Here is a 17888-nt window from a genome sequence, read left to right as displayed (position 1 = left end):
TTACAGTAATTCCCCTAATTAGATGCAGGAGTCTCCGAGCGAGATCACCCTGAGGACGGTCATTAAGGAGATAGAGAGCGCATGCTGCGTGAAAGCCGGCACAAACCAGGGGGCTTTGCAGCCGTGCTCGGGGAGACAATGCTCCCCGAGTACCTCATGAAAGCCTGGCGCGGAAAAGTGTGCTACCACGGAGCACCCAATAAGGCAGCTCTCCCCAGGAACCTCCTGCGGAGGCTTTTCGATTACTTCCAGGAGAGCTTCGTGTTGATCTCCCAGGAGGATTTCTGTTCTATCCCCATATATATAGACCTCCTTTTCACATAGTTCAGATTCCTGTTCCATTAATAATAAAAGTTTACATGTTTAAAGCACTTACCGACTGATCCTTCCCCTGATTCAGGGTCCGGGTTAACGGCCGGGGAGAATTGGTAGGGGATCTCCGTGAGGGTGATGAAGAGATCCTGGCTGTCGGGGAAACCAGCGTTGTAAGCGCTGTCGCCTGCCTCGTCCTCCACAAACCCTTCCTCATCTTCCCCGTCCGCGAACATCGCCGAGGAACTGGCCGTCGACACTATCCCATCGTCAGAGTCCACGGTCACTGGTGGGGCAGTGGTGGCAGGCTCCGGAGCGTCCGTTTGCCGCTTTGGTCTTCTGGTAGCCTTGTCTCAGGTCCTTGATTTTCACGCAGCACTGCGTTGCATCCCGGCTGTATCCTCTGTCTCTCATGGCTTTGGAGACCTTCTCGTAGGTCTTTGCATTCCGTTTTTTTGGAGCGCAGCTCCGAAAGCACAGACTCCTCGCCCCACACACCGATCAGATCCAAGACTTCCCGGTCAGTCTATGCTGGGGCCCTCTTTCTATTCAGAGATTGCATGAACTCCTCTGCTGGAGAGCTCTGCATCGTTGCCGGTGCTGCTGAGCTCGCCCCGATGTCCAGCCAGGAAATGAGATTCAAACTGGCCAGACAGGAAAAGGAATTCAAATTTTCCCGGAGCTTTTCCTGTGTGCCTGGTCAGAACATCCAAGCTCGGACTGCTGTCCAGAGCGTCCACAGAGTGGTGCAGTGTGGGATAGCTCCTGGAGCTACTAAAGTCGATTTCCGTCCAGACCTAGCCTAATTCGACATGGCCATGTCGAATTTAGCGCTACTCCCCTCGTTGGGGAGGAGTACAGAAGTCGAACTAAAGAGCCCTCTATGTCGAATTAAATAGCTTCGTGGTGTGGACGGGTGCACGGTTAATTCGAATTAACGCTGCTAAATTCGAATTAAAGTCCTAGTGTGGACCAGGCCTAAGAGGAAACAGCCAGAAAGACAGAAGATAAACATGATGTGACTGAAACACTATCATTGGCAGATAACTCTGAAACTTTAGAAAATAATGGTGATCTTGAAGGTGGATAGTCTTCAGAATTCTGTGTGTTGAGGATGGATTCTCCTAAACAAAATAAGTCAATGCAGTTATTTAATTATTACTACCATACTGCTCATTTAGCATTACTCATTGCATTCACTGACACTAAGTACTACTTTAATGGTGAAATTGAAAAAGGAAGATCAGCCTATTTCAGCTATTTATTTTTTATCACAACTGCATCTAAAATGATAGTACCATAGAGTAACCACTATATTTTTTTGCTCAAACATGAGAATTCAAGAATAGTCCAGAAGGAAGACAGGCAGTCTTTAAGAAAGAAGTATGAAATAAAAAAGTTTGCTAACCTGAAGATCCTGCATGTTCAGACATGTTTCTTTCATCATCTTCAATGCAGCTTCCTCCTGAGAAGGGACACTTCTCATGGTGTCGTTTCATTCGGGCAACCAGGCCTTGCATTTCTTTGTTGCACTGTTTGCATTTTGCATGCACAGGTAGAGGAACTTCATTAAAATATTCCCAAACTGGGTCCCTTTTATGGCCTGCTGCCATTTTAGGTTTTCCCTTCTAGTGAGATAATGGTATGGCAGATCTCAAATTAATGAAGGCTACACTTGGAAGGACCTCAAGACTTCTGGAATATGCTGCTCAAACAGTTTCACTTTTGTTTCTACTGCCTGTCCCTCCCTTCTCACATTTATCTCCAGACTTCTTCTCCTTGTCCAGACCTATTGCACTCCCAACAATCTTCTATTCATTGAGCTTTTTGAAACTTTGCACTTTTAGAGAGAGGTAAGGGGATTGACTCTGTACACAAATTTGCAGAGGGACAATAGGGTGGAGGTCTGTTATTTCTCACCTCCATATATTTTTTATTTAAAAAAACCAAACAAACCATTTTTGTTGTTAACAAGCATGTTATCTCTGGAGACACACATCCAGTTTGAGAACTGCAAATCTAAGCATCTCTGCTGGTACTGTATTTTGAATGTAGACTGAGCACTGAGTCCCATTGGGTAAATAGAAAGATTAATCTAAATAATCTATATAGAAACCTCTGGAGCCCCATAAGATTGGGTTCCTAATCCATGAACTATTGGAACTCATTTACAAAATTTTTCTTAAACATTACATGAATATATTGTCTCATACTATAGAATTAGAATTTATAATCCCTATTCCATAATGAGATACCTTTGAGCTATAACGTATCTTAATAGGTTTTTTCCTTCAGAAAGCATTTTATCAAAAAAATCCGATTTAAATAAAAATCCAACAGTTTTTATTTTTTTAAATCATTGATTTTTATCCACCCTGCTTGTTACTAAAAGCTGTACTATTAGACATTTGACTGTTTTAAAACAATGCTTTGTGCACCAACTTTAATCAACCTAATATATTTATAGATATTAAATTCAATAATTCCTTCAGCATTTCTGATAAGAAACAGTTATATATAGATTATGTGTTAAGCCAGTAGGGAATTGCTTTTATAGAGCTCTTTGCAGAACAAGACCTAGTTTTGCTGTTGCTGATCTTCTCTGTTGGCTTGTAAAATACTAATCAACTTTATAGTTATTTTTCCTTTTCAGTATTTTGTGACTAAACTATAGTAGACTACATTGTAAACATTTTTTACTTAGCATTTTATATTAAAATTTTACAATGACTTGTTAGAATTTTAAATGTAAAATCTCTAATTAGTTTGCAGATGCTGAAGGTTATTTTGCTGCTTGTACAACAGATAACACTGTAAACAGTTCTTTGGTAAGTCCCTTAATTTTTTTGTATGATTAAGACACCCCTATGTCCATTATTTCCATCCTGTACACTTAAATTTGCAGGCATTCAGGAAATAAGATTAGTTACATTTCTTCTTTAATCAAAATGACTGAAAAGCATTTAGTTAAAATGACAGTAATGTGTCATGCAAGAAATCAGGCTACTCACAGTGGGAGATGTGGGATCTCTCTGAAATAAAACATTAATTGAATTTAGATAGGATTATGAAAGAAATATCAGCGTGTCATACAAGGAATACATTCCCAGGTTCAGCTCAATTTTTGCAAAGCAAAATGTGGAGAGCCAGTGATAAATCCAAACAGCCTTCAAATCCAAGGCTGTGCAACAGTGATTCAGCTGGAGGTGAACACATTAACATATCATGATCCCATCTTACAACTTGAAAGAGAAATGGACTGTCATCTTTCCTCCTCTGAAATAAACTACATAGGTGATTTTTGTCAGTCTTCATTTTTAAATCTTGTTGGGACCTGCATGCTAGTTGTTATATTTGGACTGGTCTAAAATATTAACTTGTTAGAAGCTTTTTAACAAAAAAAGTTTACTTACTGGATTTAAAATACATCTCTACCCCAATATAACGCGACCCGATATAACACGAATTCGGATATAATGCAGTAAAGCAGTGCTCCGAGGTGCTGCGCACTCCAGCAGATCAAAACAAGTTCAATATAACGCGGTTTCACCTATAACCCAGGAAAAAATTTTGGCTCCTGAGGACAGCGTTATATCGGGGTATATTCTAAAATAGATTGGTCATGTATTTTTATATATGTACTAGAAAGTGAAATATCTTAGTAGTAGTGAAGAGACTTGGTAGAGAGATGGTGGTACTGCCTAAAAATTCTGACTGTCTTGCTATTTTATGGAACTTGTTTTTCCTTTAGTATTTTGTTTCCAGGTATCCTAAGATAACAGTTTTGCTAACAGTTTCAATGTCTGTTTAACTGCATATGCTACTTGTCCTGCTGCATTTCAGAGTGAACCTTTGTATGTTCCTGTAAAGTTTCATGACTTACCAAGTGAAAAGAGTGGCAGTGCTAATAGTGATACTGAAAAAAGTGAGTAAAGACTTCAGAATTTCAAAATGCTCTTTGGTACAGATGCTTCTTGCATCTGAAGAAGTGGGTATTCACCCACGAAAGCTCATGCTGCAGAACGTCTGTTAGTCTATAAGGTGCCACAGGATTCTTTGTTGCTTTTACAGATCCAGACTAACACGGCTACCCCTCTGATATTTGGTACAGGGACTATTTTTGTGTCTGTATTGCCCCTGTTGTGGTTGCAGAGCTAGCTCCACCACTAAGTCCTGTTCCTGGTCTCTGTGAGCAAATCCCCTCAGGTGTCCGGCCTCATTCCTTTGCCTTTCCTGGGGTGGAATTTTGGGATTCCCGCCCACACACTTTTAGAGTTGGTCTAAACTTATTAGGTTAACAGCTACGTTGGTCAGGGTTTAAAAAACAACGTTTTAATGGATAGCTGTGCATATTGTCAGCTACCACAGTATTAGGTACTACAGAAAACCCTGAGACACTGTTATAATTAGTATTGTTTATTAAATGAAAACAAAAACAATAACTCTTGTTTGTATATAAAAGTTACCTGTCTGATGTAACTGTTAGATTCTTTGACCCACTCTCCAAACCTGAACAATCCTCCAGATTCCTACTGAAACTTCAAAGATCTGTGTAACGCTCCTACCCTCAGAATGCTATATTACAACCATCCTTTTCTTACAGTTTAGCATAACTGTATGGGGTACTTTTTTTCCCTGAGAGACACTAGCCAGACTCTTCAACAACACAGGATAGTTCCTCTTGCCTAGGGACTGTTTTTGTTGCCTCTGTAGCCCTGCTTGTCTAAATAGCAAGACATCAAGTGAAATTCTGGCCCCAGGGTGAAGTCATTGACTTCAGAGGGGCCAGGGCACCATCACAGGACTGGAAAATGGAAGTTCAAATCATTATCACTCTGTCACTGAGCTAATTCTTTTGTTGTTAATTTAACCACTATTTGTGTTGTGGAATCTATCATCAGTTTAAATTGGTACAGGCAACATTGTAAGATCAAAAACATAACTTTAATTTTTCCATGCATGCAAATTCAGGCAGCTTTTAACATCTGATGTTAATTTCTTTAAAACAGAATTATTAGAATGTGAACTATTGTGCATTTTAAAAAATACAATGTGCATACAAAGTAGAGGGAAAAATAAAGTAACAGGCTTCATTGTCGATTTTCAAAGGAGTTACTCTGAACAGACCATAATAATTATTTAAAACAATTATGAGATCCTTTTTCATTAGTACCTTATCAAGTGGTATAAATACTATTTTGTTAAAAAAAAGAATTAAAGCAAATCTTTTGTTGGAGGGAGAAGCTTCATGTCATGATTTGTGAACTGCTGTAATCAATGGGATCAAACATCACTTTTTTTCTTTTCTGTGTAATAGCGTGAAAAGTTGAATGATCATGTGCCACTTTTTTTTTTCCTTAAGCTCCCAAAAAGCCTCGTGTAAGGTTCAGTAATGTTATGGAGATTCGACAACTTCCATCAAGCCATGCATTGGAAGCAAAGTTGTCTCGCATGTCATATCCAACTGTTAAGGAGCAGGAATCAATATTAAAAACTGTAGGGAAACTCACTGCAACTCAAGTAGCAAAAATCAGCTTTTTCTTTTGCTTTGTGGTATGTCCTTTGTTCTTTAAGAAAATTATTAAGTATAGCTACAAGTATTGAACTGTTTTACATAATAATGAACATGAACTTGTATTTAATGTTGGCGTGTGCTCTTATTTTTTCAGTGTTTTTTCTCATTTTATATATGTACTAAATACAGTATAACCTTTCTTACCTGCACTTCTCTAAAACAGAACTCTGAACAGTACAATGTGTTTTCAGGCTTGCATTTAATTGTAGTACAGGTTCTACTGCTGGCAGGGCCATTGTAAATTATATCTTACTCCATTCTTCGGAATGGGTGTGGTAAGTCACTCACTAGTCTTGCCCGGGCAGAAATCCCAGGTTACTTAAACACCAGCTGTTGTTTCTTCTTTGTATAGGGAGTGGGGCCGAGCCCTGACTGTACCCACATCTTTGTGGCTATAGCATGTAGAACTGCCTTTCAGTTTGGGGGTGAAGAAGGAGAAAGGACCTATAAATGCAGCTGTTGCCCTGTTCTCTTTCTATGGAACCTCTTGAAAGCTGCCACCACATTGTCTCTCTCATCCTGTGGCATTATACACAGCCATGCAGTGATATGAAGATGTTTGGCTTGGGGCAGAGGATATCCTCAACTCTCCCCAATGAGAATAGGTAGGGCTGCAAGATGTCTTTATCCTCATCAGCAGACTGGTCATCTTCACATACTTCTGCAGCATTTCTCAATGTCACGGAAACACAGAGGTGAGAGTGGCATGTTTCCTAAGAGCCAACACTGAAGAGGAGGGTAACAAAGCAGTGGTGGCCCTTTTAACAGTGGCCCCACTGTACTGCTAGAGACATTTTATTTAAAATATGGTTAAGAGCAAGCCACACATAGCTCTTTGTACAGCAGGAGATGCTTCATGGGTATAGTAGCTCTGGAGGTGGCTTTTAACTGGTGTACTGACCAGAGGAAAGTGATCTGGCTACTGGAATTTCTTGAGATGGATGCATATATTGAGCGGATGTCCACAGAAATTAAAGAAAAACTAGTTGCATATGTACTTAAAAACTATCTGGAATAAGATTATTCTTTCCTTTAGTTTACAAACAAATGAAATGATACTGCTCTTGCTTTTGTAGTTGCTACTAAAAAGTACCTTGGCTGTATCTACTACTGCTGTATTTTGCTTCTAGGTCATCATTCAAAAAGTAAAATCTTTTTTGAAAGAATTTTTGGGTGAATGGTAGCTTCACTAAGAACATCTTTGGGATAACATTATTAATGAACTCTTACTCACTAAATATTTACAAACATTTAATCCTCACAGAATACCTGTTAGATAATTGATCTAGACACTGTATTATCTCTATTTTGGAGATGCTTGTTCATTTATGTACTTAAGATGTTATAGGACCCCAGTATATGAATCAGTTTAAATGGTTAACTTAACCTTTTGAGATTTATGGAAATAAGTAGTTTCTCTCAGTTTTTGCAAACAGTTTGAAAATGATGACTTCAGACTAAGTTGTTAGCTTTTTGGTTGTTGCTGACTTGCAGTTGCCATTTTCACTGATTATCTCTAGTGTGTTGTTTTTTTAAAGTCTGCAATAATTACTTTCTTGTAGATGCCACTGAAACTGTTCTTGTTGCCTGTTTTCACCTCTGCTACTTAATGCCTTTGCCTCTTCTTAATAACAATTACAAATTGATATTGTTATTTATAAGACAAAAGGACTTGTGTGACAGCCTTGTTCTGATTGATTTTTGTGTATACTGGTTCAAGTGATATCTCTGGTAAATATAAAAAAAATCTAAAAATTGCAGGAGTTAATGCACAGGCAAAACAGACTGTTTTAATATCTTGTGTGATTATCCATTTATTAATTTAAACTACTTTCCTTGTTCTGCAGTGGTTTTTGGCAAACTTCTCTTATCAAGAAGCACTCTTACATGCACAAGTTGCCATAGTTAATATCCTATCTTCAACCTCTGGTAAGATATGAAATGTGCATTTATAAGAGCTACTGAAATAGCTGTTTATAAATTAGAGCTCTTTTTGTTATGCCAGCACTATTTCATTAAATTGACTATTATGTGTATCTTTGAGAAGCATAAAGTTTTAGCAACAAACATGATAGCTTAGAAGCATTCCGTATATTGTTGCAAATTATTTTACTATCTTTATGTCTTACCACTTTGCAGCTTGCATTCTTTTGTCTTTATATAACTCTGCAAGTACATTACATTTTTATAGTTAGGATACTTTTTGGACTCCACAGAAAGCTGACCTTTTAGGTGGCTGCAACTTATTCTTTAAAAAAAAAAAAAAGAAGAAAATCCTTCACATACAGAAGAAATTGTTTTAAAAGTGAGCTACTTTTCTTGGACACGGTGCCACACCTGAAATCGATGTACAATTTTTTCTTGTATTTTTGTCTTTAAGATGATCACTATTGCAGTTTCTATACACTTAAGTTTTAATTGGCTTGAGAACAATAACAACATTTACAATGTAATTTTTTTTTAAATGGGGAGGGGGACAGCAGTATACTCCCATAGGCTATATGTATTGAGTATTGTGGATGTGATCTGAACCAAATGGCACAGCTGCTGTGCTACAAAGAGCTGGTGATAATATTACAGGTCTGGGTTACAATAATCCAAAGAAGGGTGGGAGTGAAAGTAATTTCAATGGAGGCTCTGCTGTATACCCTGACGCTGGTCACTGGAGGCATTAAGGACATAATTCTAATGTTAGTTTTGTGAATTTTAGACTTGCAGATCTCCTTTAAGGGGAAAAAAAAATCTGCTTTTGAACTGAAAACAAAACAAAAACCTAGCACTCTTTCAAGTTTGCAACATAAAAACAAAGGTTTATTTTACAGTGGTAAGTTTGCAGGGGATATCATAATTAGAACTAATCAATTCCACTGTTTGGAGGGGTGAGAAGAAGTACCAAGCTACAGTGTTTTTAGGAAATGGTTACTCTCACCATTAAAGTGTCTTAATTTAAAACTAGATGAGCTCTTTTTGTATCTCTCATATTTCTGTTGACCCAAAAACCATAATTTATCCCTACTATGGACATCAACAAGTTCTCTAAATAGGTTTTTTTACATGTTCAGTGAGACTGTCTAATTTTATCATAGCATGACAGACACTAATTGCTCCACAGTTTTGCTTTAACGTGTAATTAGACTGTCTTTCAAAGCTTATACTTACATTTATCGCAACCCAAAAATAGTGCATTGCTTTAGTTATTGCTATTTAAAAAACACAGTTTCAATATACACTGGTTTTTGACATGGGCTGATTTTTTTTTTAAGACAACTGAGTTTATTTCCTTTGCATGTTTAAATTGCAATCTTCATTTTTGTTAAATGTATTTTTACTTGTCTGGGGCATAGATTTTGAATTTCAATTTAGACACTGTAAACATTTCAGCAATACAAGAAAATTAAAGACAAACTGTGACATACTAATTCTGTTGCAATAATTCAGATTAAAAGTATGGAAACTAATCTGAAGTGATTAGACAATATTTAAAATAAATTGAGATAGTGGTAGCACAGTTTATTGAACAGATTAGTAATAAAGCTTGAAAAGATGTTACACCTTTTTATTTTCTCTTACAGGACTTTTTACCTTAATCTTAGCTGCAGTGTTTCCAAGTAACAGTGGAGACCGGTTTACCCTTTCCAAATTGTTAGCTGTCGTTTTAAGGTAGGAATATGAACTCTTAATCGCCAACACCCCTTCTCTGACCCTACCCCTAAAGAAGCTGGTAATTCTTTTAAGCTGTTTGAGATAGTTCAATTTATTTGGTGACGAATGTTGTTATATCAAGAGTAGCAGATCTTGGCAAGTTTTTAAAGAAAATAAAATGTAGAAGAGTACCTGTTTAAAATTTCACTTTTTTTGACAACTGCTCTGACCAGGAGTCTCCTCCCTCTAAATATAAACCTTTCTTTAATAGAATTCCCTATATGCTAGTTGCTAAAGACTAAGTAATTGAGGATTAGGGTTGAGACACTTGCTGGAACCTTGTGGTGTTACTAGTCTGCTCAGGAATGACTTGTTTTGCTATATATTTTCACTTGAACCCATTTTTGGGTCAGATGACTTTGGTGTGCAGTATTAGGGAGATAATTTGAAGTTCACCTAATTTTGACTTTCTTTTTAATGTTTGTGTCTGAAAGTTGTGTGTATGATACTTAAGTAACTTCTAAATATTTAGATGGGTTAGGAAAAAAAGATGCTGTGATATATGGGTAATCTGGTTAGTTTCAGTTTTCTGCTATCATTCAAAACTCTCAGCTGTCAGATTTTATAGATCTGCTCTGGACTTTTTTTTTCTTCTCCACTATCTGTCAGTGGAGTTTTGGTCAAGTATATAGTGTGTATACGAAAATGGTGATATGCTTCAGATTCTTTTGTTTTATTAGTCAGTTAAAGTGAATGTACTGCTCAACTGTAATGGGCAGGGCATCTTTAAGCAATTACACCTCTACCCCGATATAACGCGACCCGATATAATACAAATTTGGATATAACACGGTAAAGCAGTGCTTCGGGGGGGCGGGGCTGCGCACTTTGGCGCATCAAAGCATGTTCAATATAACGCGGTTTCACCTATAACGCGGTTAGATTTTTTTGGCTCCCAAGGACAGCATTATATCAGGGTAGAGGTGTATGTTTTAGTGGTCATTTAACCTAATTTAAGATACAAGCATAGCATTTGGTTATATAATTATTAGATAATAAATACTAACACATTTGTCTTACTGATAGTTAATTTTAAATTTTGTTTTAATGCAGATGGAAAGCATTAGATGTTTAATGAAACTTAATATCGTGTGGAAGCAGGGAAAGAAAGAGAGGGTTTAAGTGCAGCCATTTAAGTGTCAGAGACAGAGCAACTGTTCTGTCAAGTCTTAGCCTGATATCGCGAGACCTGTAGAAGCAGGGCTCATGTCAGAAGCGAGTGGAAAACAGCAGAATAATTAGTGTGACTTAACCTTGAGATAACGATGTTTGAGAAGAGAAAGGGAGAAAATACTGGAATAGATAGCAAAAAGCCTAAATAAAATGCAGATGTTTAATTAATGCACATCATTTCTGACGTGTCAGCTTTGTTCTCACAAAGGCCTGATCCATAGTTCAGGGAAGTCAGTGCAAAGAATCACATTGATTTAATTGAGCTCTGAAGTAGGCCTTAAAGCACAGGTTTGCCAAAAGCTGGGTTCAGTCTAATTACAGATATATAAAACTAGTGTCTTTATTTGTTGCTGTGCGTGTGTGAGACAGATGTAAAAAAAAATAAATAAAAATCTGTGGTATGCCTAATAGTTGATGATGTTTTTTCCTAGCATTGGCGGTGTAGTACTTGTTAATCTATCTGAGTCTGAGAAATCTCCAGGAAGAGGTACAATAGGTATATAAAATATTTTTTAAATTTCATACTGTAAATTGTAATACCAAGATAAATGTAATGCTTTTTTTTAAACTGCTCAAAACTACAGGGTGGGAGAAGGAAATGCAGTATAAATCTGTCATGTATTAGAGTATGGAAGATTGACTGCTGAAAATGGCTTATTTTGAGGAATGTTTATTAAATACCCTTTCAATATATGCATGTAGAGGGTCACATCTTCCTAAGTTTAATTCATTGTATATAGTAATGGATTCTATAATGAACTATTACAATTAGAAAATTGCCCAGTAGAGGGATTTAAGTATGATAGTCAGATTCATAACACTATGCCTAACCCATTTGTCTTAAAACAATATTTTTTATCGTTTACAGGTTCCCTGTGGTCTCTTGCAGGAGCAATGCTGTATGCTGTCTATATAGTTATGATAAAAAGAAAAGTAGACCGAGAAGATAAGCTTGATATACCAATGTTCTTTGGTAAGAACAGCAATATTTTAATATAGCAATGACGATATTGAAAATTTTCATTTATAGAATGACTAAATCCCTTGCTCTTTAGGCCCCAATCTTGTAAATACTTAAACGAGCATGTAAAGTTAAGCATATACATGTTTACAAGTATAGGGCCTTAATCTTTGAGTATTCTCAGTACTAGTCCATTCTTAGGGCCTGATCCTGAGGAGTGTTGAGCAGCAGCTCTCACTTTAGTCAATGGGAATCTCAGGTGCTTGACACATCTCCGTGTAAGGCCATCAGTGATAAAGTGAGTGAGCCTCTGTTGCTAATTCCTGTGATGTATTTTTATATTGAATAAAAACTGGATTGGTATGCTGAACTTTTTGTTGTAGTGCAGGTTTTGTAGCGAGCAGTTCAATATGGTCATTTCACTTTGCAATGCCATAATTTCTGAAGTCCAAATTGTAAACCAGAAGCCATATATGGTGCCATAGAGCCTTAATAACCTGCAAAAATGTAGTGTTCTGTCCCTGCCTCTGAGCAGACTTAATAGCGAAGTGCTATTGTGAGTTTTCATATTAGCAAAATTTCAAATGTACTAGTATATTATGAAATAAATAAAAACTAAATGATGAAATAAATGACCATAGTTCATTTGTGTTCAGTTGCTTGCTAATTCTCAGAAATCAGTAATTTGCAGTGAGTCTCCCAGGCTTTATGCTAATTAGTGAGGCTTTAAGGAACTGCACCTCTACCCTGATATAACGTGACCCAATATAACACAAATTTGGATATAATGCGGTAAAGCAGTGCTCGGGGGGGGGGGGGGGGCGGATCAAAGCAAGTTCAATATAACGCGGTTTCACCTATAACGCGGTAAGATTTTTTTGGCGACCGAGGACAGCATTATATCGAGGTAGAGGTGTATCTGCAAAATTAGCAATCTACAAAAATATCTACAAAAAGTGGAAACATGGATGAATTGCTAAAGAGGTGTACAAAAGAATGTTATAAGCACGTAGGGACAAAATTAGAAAAGGTAAAGCACAAAATGAGTTACACCTAGCAAAGGACATGTGGCAATAAGAGGAGGTTCTTTCAGTATGTTAGGCGCAAGAGAAAGGTGGAGAGTGTAGGTCCGCTACTTAGAGGGGAAGGAGAGCTAACTAATGCCATCAACAAGGTTTTATGCCTCTTTTGCTCAGTCTTCATTAAAATGGTTAATTGTGACCAGATACTCAGTACAAACAATATTAACAACAAGGGGGAAGGAACGCAAGCCAAAATAGGGAAAGAACAGATTAAAGAATATTTAGATAAGTTGGCAGGGCCTGATGAAATTTATGATAGGGTACTTAAGGAACTCTAAATGAAGTAATCTCAGAATTTTTAGTAACTATCTTCGAAAACTGATGAAAGACAGATGATGTCCCAGTGGACTGCAGAAGGGCAAATATAGTACCTATCTTTTAAAAAGGGGAATAGAAAGGTCCTGGGAAATTACAGACCAGTCAGTCTAACTTTGATACTTGGAAAGATAGTAGAACAAATTATTAAACAATCAGTTTGTAAGCACCTAGAGTAGGGGTAGTCAAGAAATTTGGACCTTGACAAAATACAGGCTAGTCCTGACCTAGAGAATAAGAGGGTTATAAGGAATAGCCAGCATGAATATATCAAGAACAAATCATCCCAAGCCAGCCTAATTTCTTTTTTTGATAGTGTTACTGGCACAGTGGATAGGGGGAAGCAGTAGATGTGATGTATCTGGATTTTTAGTAAGACTTTTTTGAAATCCCACGACTTTCTCTTAAGCAAACAAGGGAAAAGCAGTTTAGATGAAATTACTATAAGTTGAGTACATTTAGTGGGGTCCCAGAGTCTGCTACTCTGCTACAGTCCTGAGTCTGCTACTGTTCTATATTTGCATTAATTACTTGGAAATGGAGTAGAAAGTATGTTAATAAAATTTGTGGATGACACCAAACTGGGAGGGATTGCAAGCACTTTCAAGGCCAGGCTTAGAATTCAAAACTACCTTGACAAATTGGAGAATTTGTATGAAATTCACTAAAGACAAGTGCAAAGTACTTCACTTTGGAAGGAAAACTCAAATGCACAACCATGAAAGAGGTGATACTGCTGAAAGGGATCCAAAGTTTATAGCGAATCACAAATTGAATGAGTCAGCAATGTGTTTGTTAAAAAGGCTAGCATCATTCTAGGATGTGTGTGTATATATAGCACTGTCGTATGTAAGACATGGGAGGTAATTATATTATTGTGTTCAACACTTGTAAGACCTTAGTTGGAGTATTGTGTCCATTTCTGGGTGCCACACTTTTGGAAGTTGTGGCTAAATTGGAGAGTCCAGAGGAGAGCAAAAAAGTTGATGAAAGCTTTAGAAAATCTGACCTGTGAGGAAAGGTTTAAAAAATTGGTCATGTTTAGGCTTGAGAAAAGAAGATTGAGATGGGACCTGATAACAGTCTTCAAATATGTCAAGGACTGTTATAAAGAGGACAGTGATCAATTGTTCTCCATGTCCACTGAAAATAGGACAAGAAGTAATGGGCTTAATCTGCAGCAAGAGAGATCTGGATAGGTAATAGGGAAAAACTTTCTATTTACACCTCTACCCCGATATAAAGCTGTCCTTGGGAGCCAAAAAATCTTACTGCGTTATAGGTGAAACCGCATTATATTGAACTTGCTTTGATCTGCCCGAATGCGGAGCCCCCTTCCCCCCCCCCCCCCCGTTCTGCTTTACTGCGTTATATCCGAATTCGTGTTATATTTGGTCGCATTATATCGGGGTAGAAGTGTATATGGGTAGTTAAACTCTGAAATAGACTTCCAAGGGAGGTTGTGAAATCTCCATTAGAGGTTTTGAAGAACAGGTTGGACAAACACCTGTCTGGGATGGTCTAGGTTTAGTTGGTCCTGCTGCAGCACAGGGGGCTGGATTTGATGAGCTTTTGAGTTACCTTCCAACGTTACATATCTATGATTCTGTTATTTCACTTGAGAAACAGAACTGTTGTCCCAATAGATAAAGGATTTGCTGATCCTCGTGAGGTAGACCATATCTTTTATACCATCATCTTTTTCATTGGCAATACTATTAGCATTCCTGTGGCAACTCCTGCAGTTACTTTTATCAAAAAGTTAAGGTATTGAATATATATTTTAGTTGTCTTGTTTAAAGTAATTTTAACAGCTGGAAACAAGTAAAGCCAGCACCATGTGGTCAGCTAGTTTTTCCAGACCCACGAGTAAGTTGTTCATTGACCACCAGTAACCAAATTTGAAACCCACAGTAGTAGTCATTAACCTGGAATTAAATTCCCAATCTTTTTTTTCCAAAGTTTGATCTTCTAGTTCTTTCACCTGTAGGCACTGACAACCTATTTTCTCAGACCCATATTTTCTTCTTATGATTGTTGTGTAACTGTCCAATGCACCCCTGTTTCAAATGAACAGTTGGATTCAGTCAGGGTTGCTTACTGACCAGCACCACTTTTTAGAAGTCCATGATAGAGCGTTGTTGTTGTTGTTGTTTTTTTTTTTTAAAACTGTTTTATGCCTTGTTACTAGACCAGCTGTCATACTGTGACCCTGTGTTGGAATTGAAAAAAGCTTCAGGAGTCCTTCTCACTAGTTATGGGACCATGTCCCATCTAGCCATTAAAAAATGATAGTTGTTGTGACACCCTAGATTTCCCATGCTCTAGATCATCCCTATTGCTAGTGTAAATCCTTTCTTGTTGGAACCTTTAAAATGGAAGATTGCTGTACTTGTGGAAAGCCAAATACGCATTCTGAACTTGGAGAACTACTAAAAGCCTAAGTGTGTTGCATATTGTAAATATTTAAACTATTGCTTACCATTTGCCGTTAAAGATTCCTGTATTCCTTTTCCCAGGAATAGGAATAACCTATTAAGAGAGTTTTTCTGCAGCTCTTGCCAGACATTTGAACTGTAAGGGAAGCCAAGTAAGGGGAGAAGAAGGTAAATAAGGAATTATGATGAAACTGAAAGGAAACTAACATTAATTTGATTTTTATGTTCAGGTTTTGTAGGCCTCTTTAATCTGCTGCTGCTATGGCCAGGTTTCTTCCTACTTCATTATACTGGATTCGAGGCCTTTGAGTTTCCCAATAAATTGGTATTGATGTGCATTGTCATTAATGGCCTTATTGGAACAGTTCTGTCAGAATTCCTCTGGCTGTGGTATGTACTGTTTACTTCATATAAGTTGTCCTCTGATACATTACTTAAAAACTGTGAGCTGCTGCGGTGTCAGAATGATTAGGCTGTGTTTTTGTTTTCCAGTGAACGGTAAAGGCAGTCTGAGTTAGAGAAAGTCATCTGATACATCATAAAGTACGGTTTAAGAGTAGTTAGCCTGATAATTGTAAAGAGAAAATGGCTTGAGATTATAGAAAGAAACTAGTGTACATATTATTTAGGACTAAGAAGAATAAACCCAGTAGTTTAATAGTTTTATAATTGGCAAACAATATAAAAATTTTATGAGGAAAGATGAAGAAATTTTGAGGATCCTGTTTATACTGAAATTGTAGTGTTCTTGTGCAGATTTCTGCTGAAACAGTACACTTATCAAAAAAAAAAAAAGGTGGGCATTAATCATCTTGGATTATCTGAGTTTGTTATAACTATTATTTAAATTCCTGGCTCTTGCAATATACTGGCAATGCAAGAATCCTATCCAGTAAATTAAGTACTTCCATAGTTTAAAAGTTTAACTAAATTAGATCTTTGAAAAATGATTGTACTGGTATCTTATTAGCTTGCATTAATCACTAGGAGATGAGTTGCGAATTAGCAAGTCAGTAAACAAAGGAAATCTAGGATAATGTGTAATGCGGATGGGTCAGTAACAGTGGGAATTGAACCTGAGACTATTGGGTTTAAGACCATGGTCCTCTACAGCATGAGCGGAAGAACTAGGATCAGAGGTTCTTCTTTGAGTACTTGTTCATGTCAATTCCTATCAGGTGTGGTAGACCTCAGAGAGCTGAGAGCGGTACGCCTGGCATGCCAGACTTTCCAAGCCCACCTAACAGGTAGATGTGTATCAGTCATGACAGACAATACCACGGCGATGTTTTATATCAACAAACGAGGGTGCACACTCCTCTCCCCTTTGCCAGGAAGCCCTCATGCTTTGGGATTCTGTGTAGAGCACTTGATACACCTGCAAGCATTGTACCTCCCTGGAGTACAGAATGAGTTGGCGGACCATCTTAGCAAGTCATTCCATGGCCACGAGTGGTTCATTCGCCCGGACGTCGTGATCTCAATCTTCCATCAGTGGGGCTTTCCCCAGATAGACCCATTCGACATGCAGCGCAACAGGAAGTGTCAGCAGTTTTTCTCCTTCCTGGATCACAGGCCAGGCTCCATCGCGGATGCATTCCTCCTCCCCTGGGGAGGATATCTCCTATACGCGTTCCCGCCCGTTCCTCTTGTTCACAAGGTGCTCCTTGAGATACAGAGGGAAGAAGCTTCAGTGATAGCTCTAGCTTGGTCCCACCAGCACTGGTACACATCACTCCCGGAAATGTCTGTGGAAGCTCCAGTTACCTTTCCGCTCTTCCCGGACTTACTAACTCAGGATCATGGCCATCTCCAACATCCGAATCTCAAGTCACTCTATCTCACAGCATGGAAGCACCATGGCTGAACCCAGTGGAGCTTTCTTGCTCTGATCAAGTCAGACAAGTTCTCCTTGGCAGCAGGAAACCCGCCACAAGAGCTACCTACCTTGCCAAGTGGAAGAAATTTTCAATCTGGTCGGCGCAGCACCATTCATTTCTGACGCTTGCCTTGGTGCTACTTATACTGGACTGTCTTCTCCACCTCAAGCAGCAGGGACTGTCTGTGTCGTCAATTAAGGTTCACTTGGCTGCCATCTCTGCCTTCCACCCACGTGCAGAGGGATGCTCAGTCTTTGCCAACCCATTGGCCGGCCGTTTCCTTAAAGGTCTCGACAGGCTACGCCCGCAGATCAGACAGCCTGTTCCGGCTTGGGACCTCAATTTGGTTCTCCATACACACTTTCACGTGCTATGCAATCACCCAGCAGGCCAGAGATGATGCAGCCTTTGGAAGAGCAGTGTTCCAATCAGTGGACAACTCCGCTCCAC

The 17888-nt window shown here is 38.3% G+C and overlaps 1 protein-coding gene across 12 annotated transcripts in view; it reads left to right on the top strand.

The window, feature by feature from the left end:
• SLC35F5 (solute carrier family 35 member F5) overlaps window positions 1-17888 on the top strand; it is a 53256-nt gene that overhangs the window by 19536 nt on the left and 15832 nt on the right. For 11 of the 12 annotated variants that reach the window (XR_005586131.1, XM_039494293.1, XM_039494294.1 and 8 more), the window contains 8 exons: window positions 3078-3140; window positions 4156-4237; window positions 5675-5865; window positions 7735-7816; window positions 9460-9547; window positions 11194-11258; window positions 11631-11735; window positions 15789-15948. Coding sequence is in view for 11 of the 12 variants with exons in the window: in XM_039494293.1 (XP_039350227.1) it covers window positions 3078-3140; window positions 4156-4237; window positions 5675-5865; window positions 7735-7816; window positions 9460-9547; window positions 11194-11258; window positions 11631-11735; window positions 15789-15948 (836 nt within the window). In the remaining variant the exon portion in view is untranslated. The remainder of the gene's footprint in view (window positions 1-3077; window positions 3141-4155; window positions 4238-5674; window positions 5866-7734; window positions 7817-9459; window positions 9548-11193; window positions 11259-11630; window positions 11736-15788; window positions 15949-17888) is intronic. The other variant, XM_039494296.1, reaches the window with a different exon arrangement.

Source organism: Mauremys reevesii, linkage group 11 (genome assembly GCF_016161935.1).
Source record: "Mauremys reevesii isolate NIE-2019 linkage group 11, ASM1616193v1, whole genome shotgun sequence".
Taxonomy (NCBI): Eukaryota; Metazoa; Chordata; order Testudines; family Geoemydidae; genus Mauremys; species Mauremys reevesii.
Note: the sequence above shows the minus strand (reverse complement) of the source record. Positions and strands in the feature narration are given on the sequence as shown.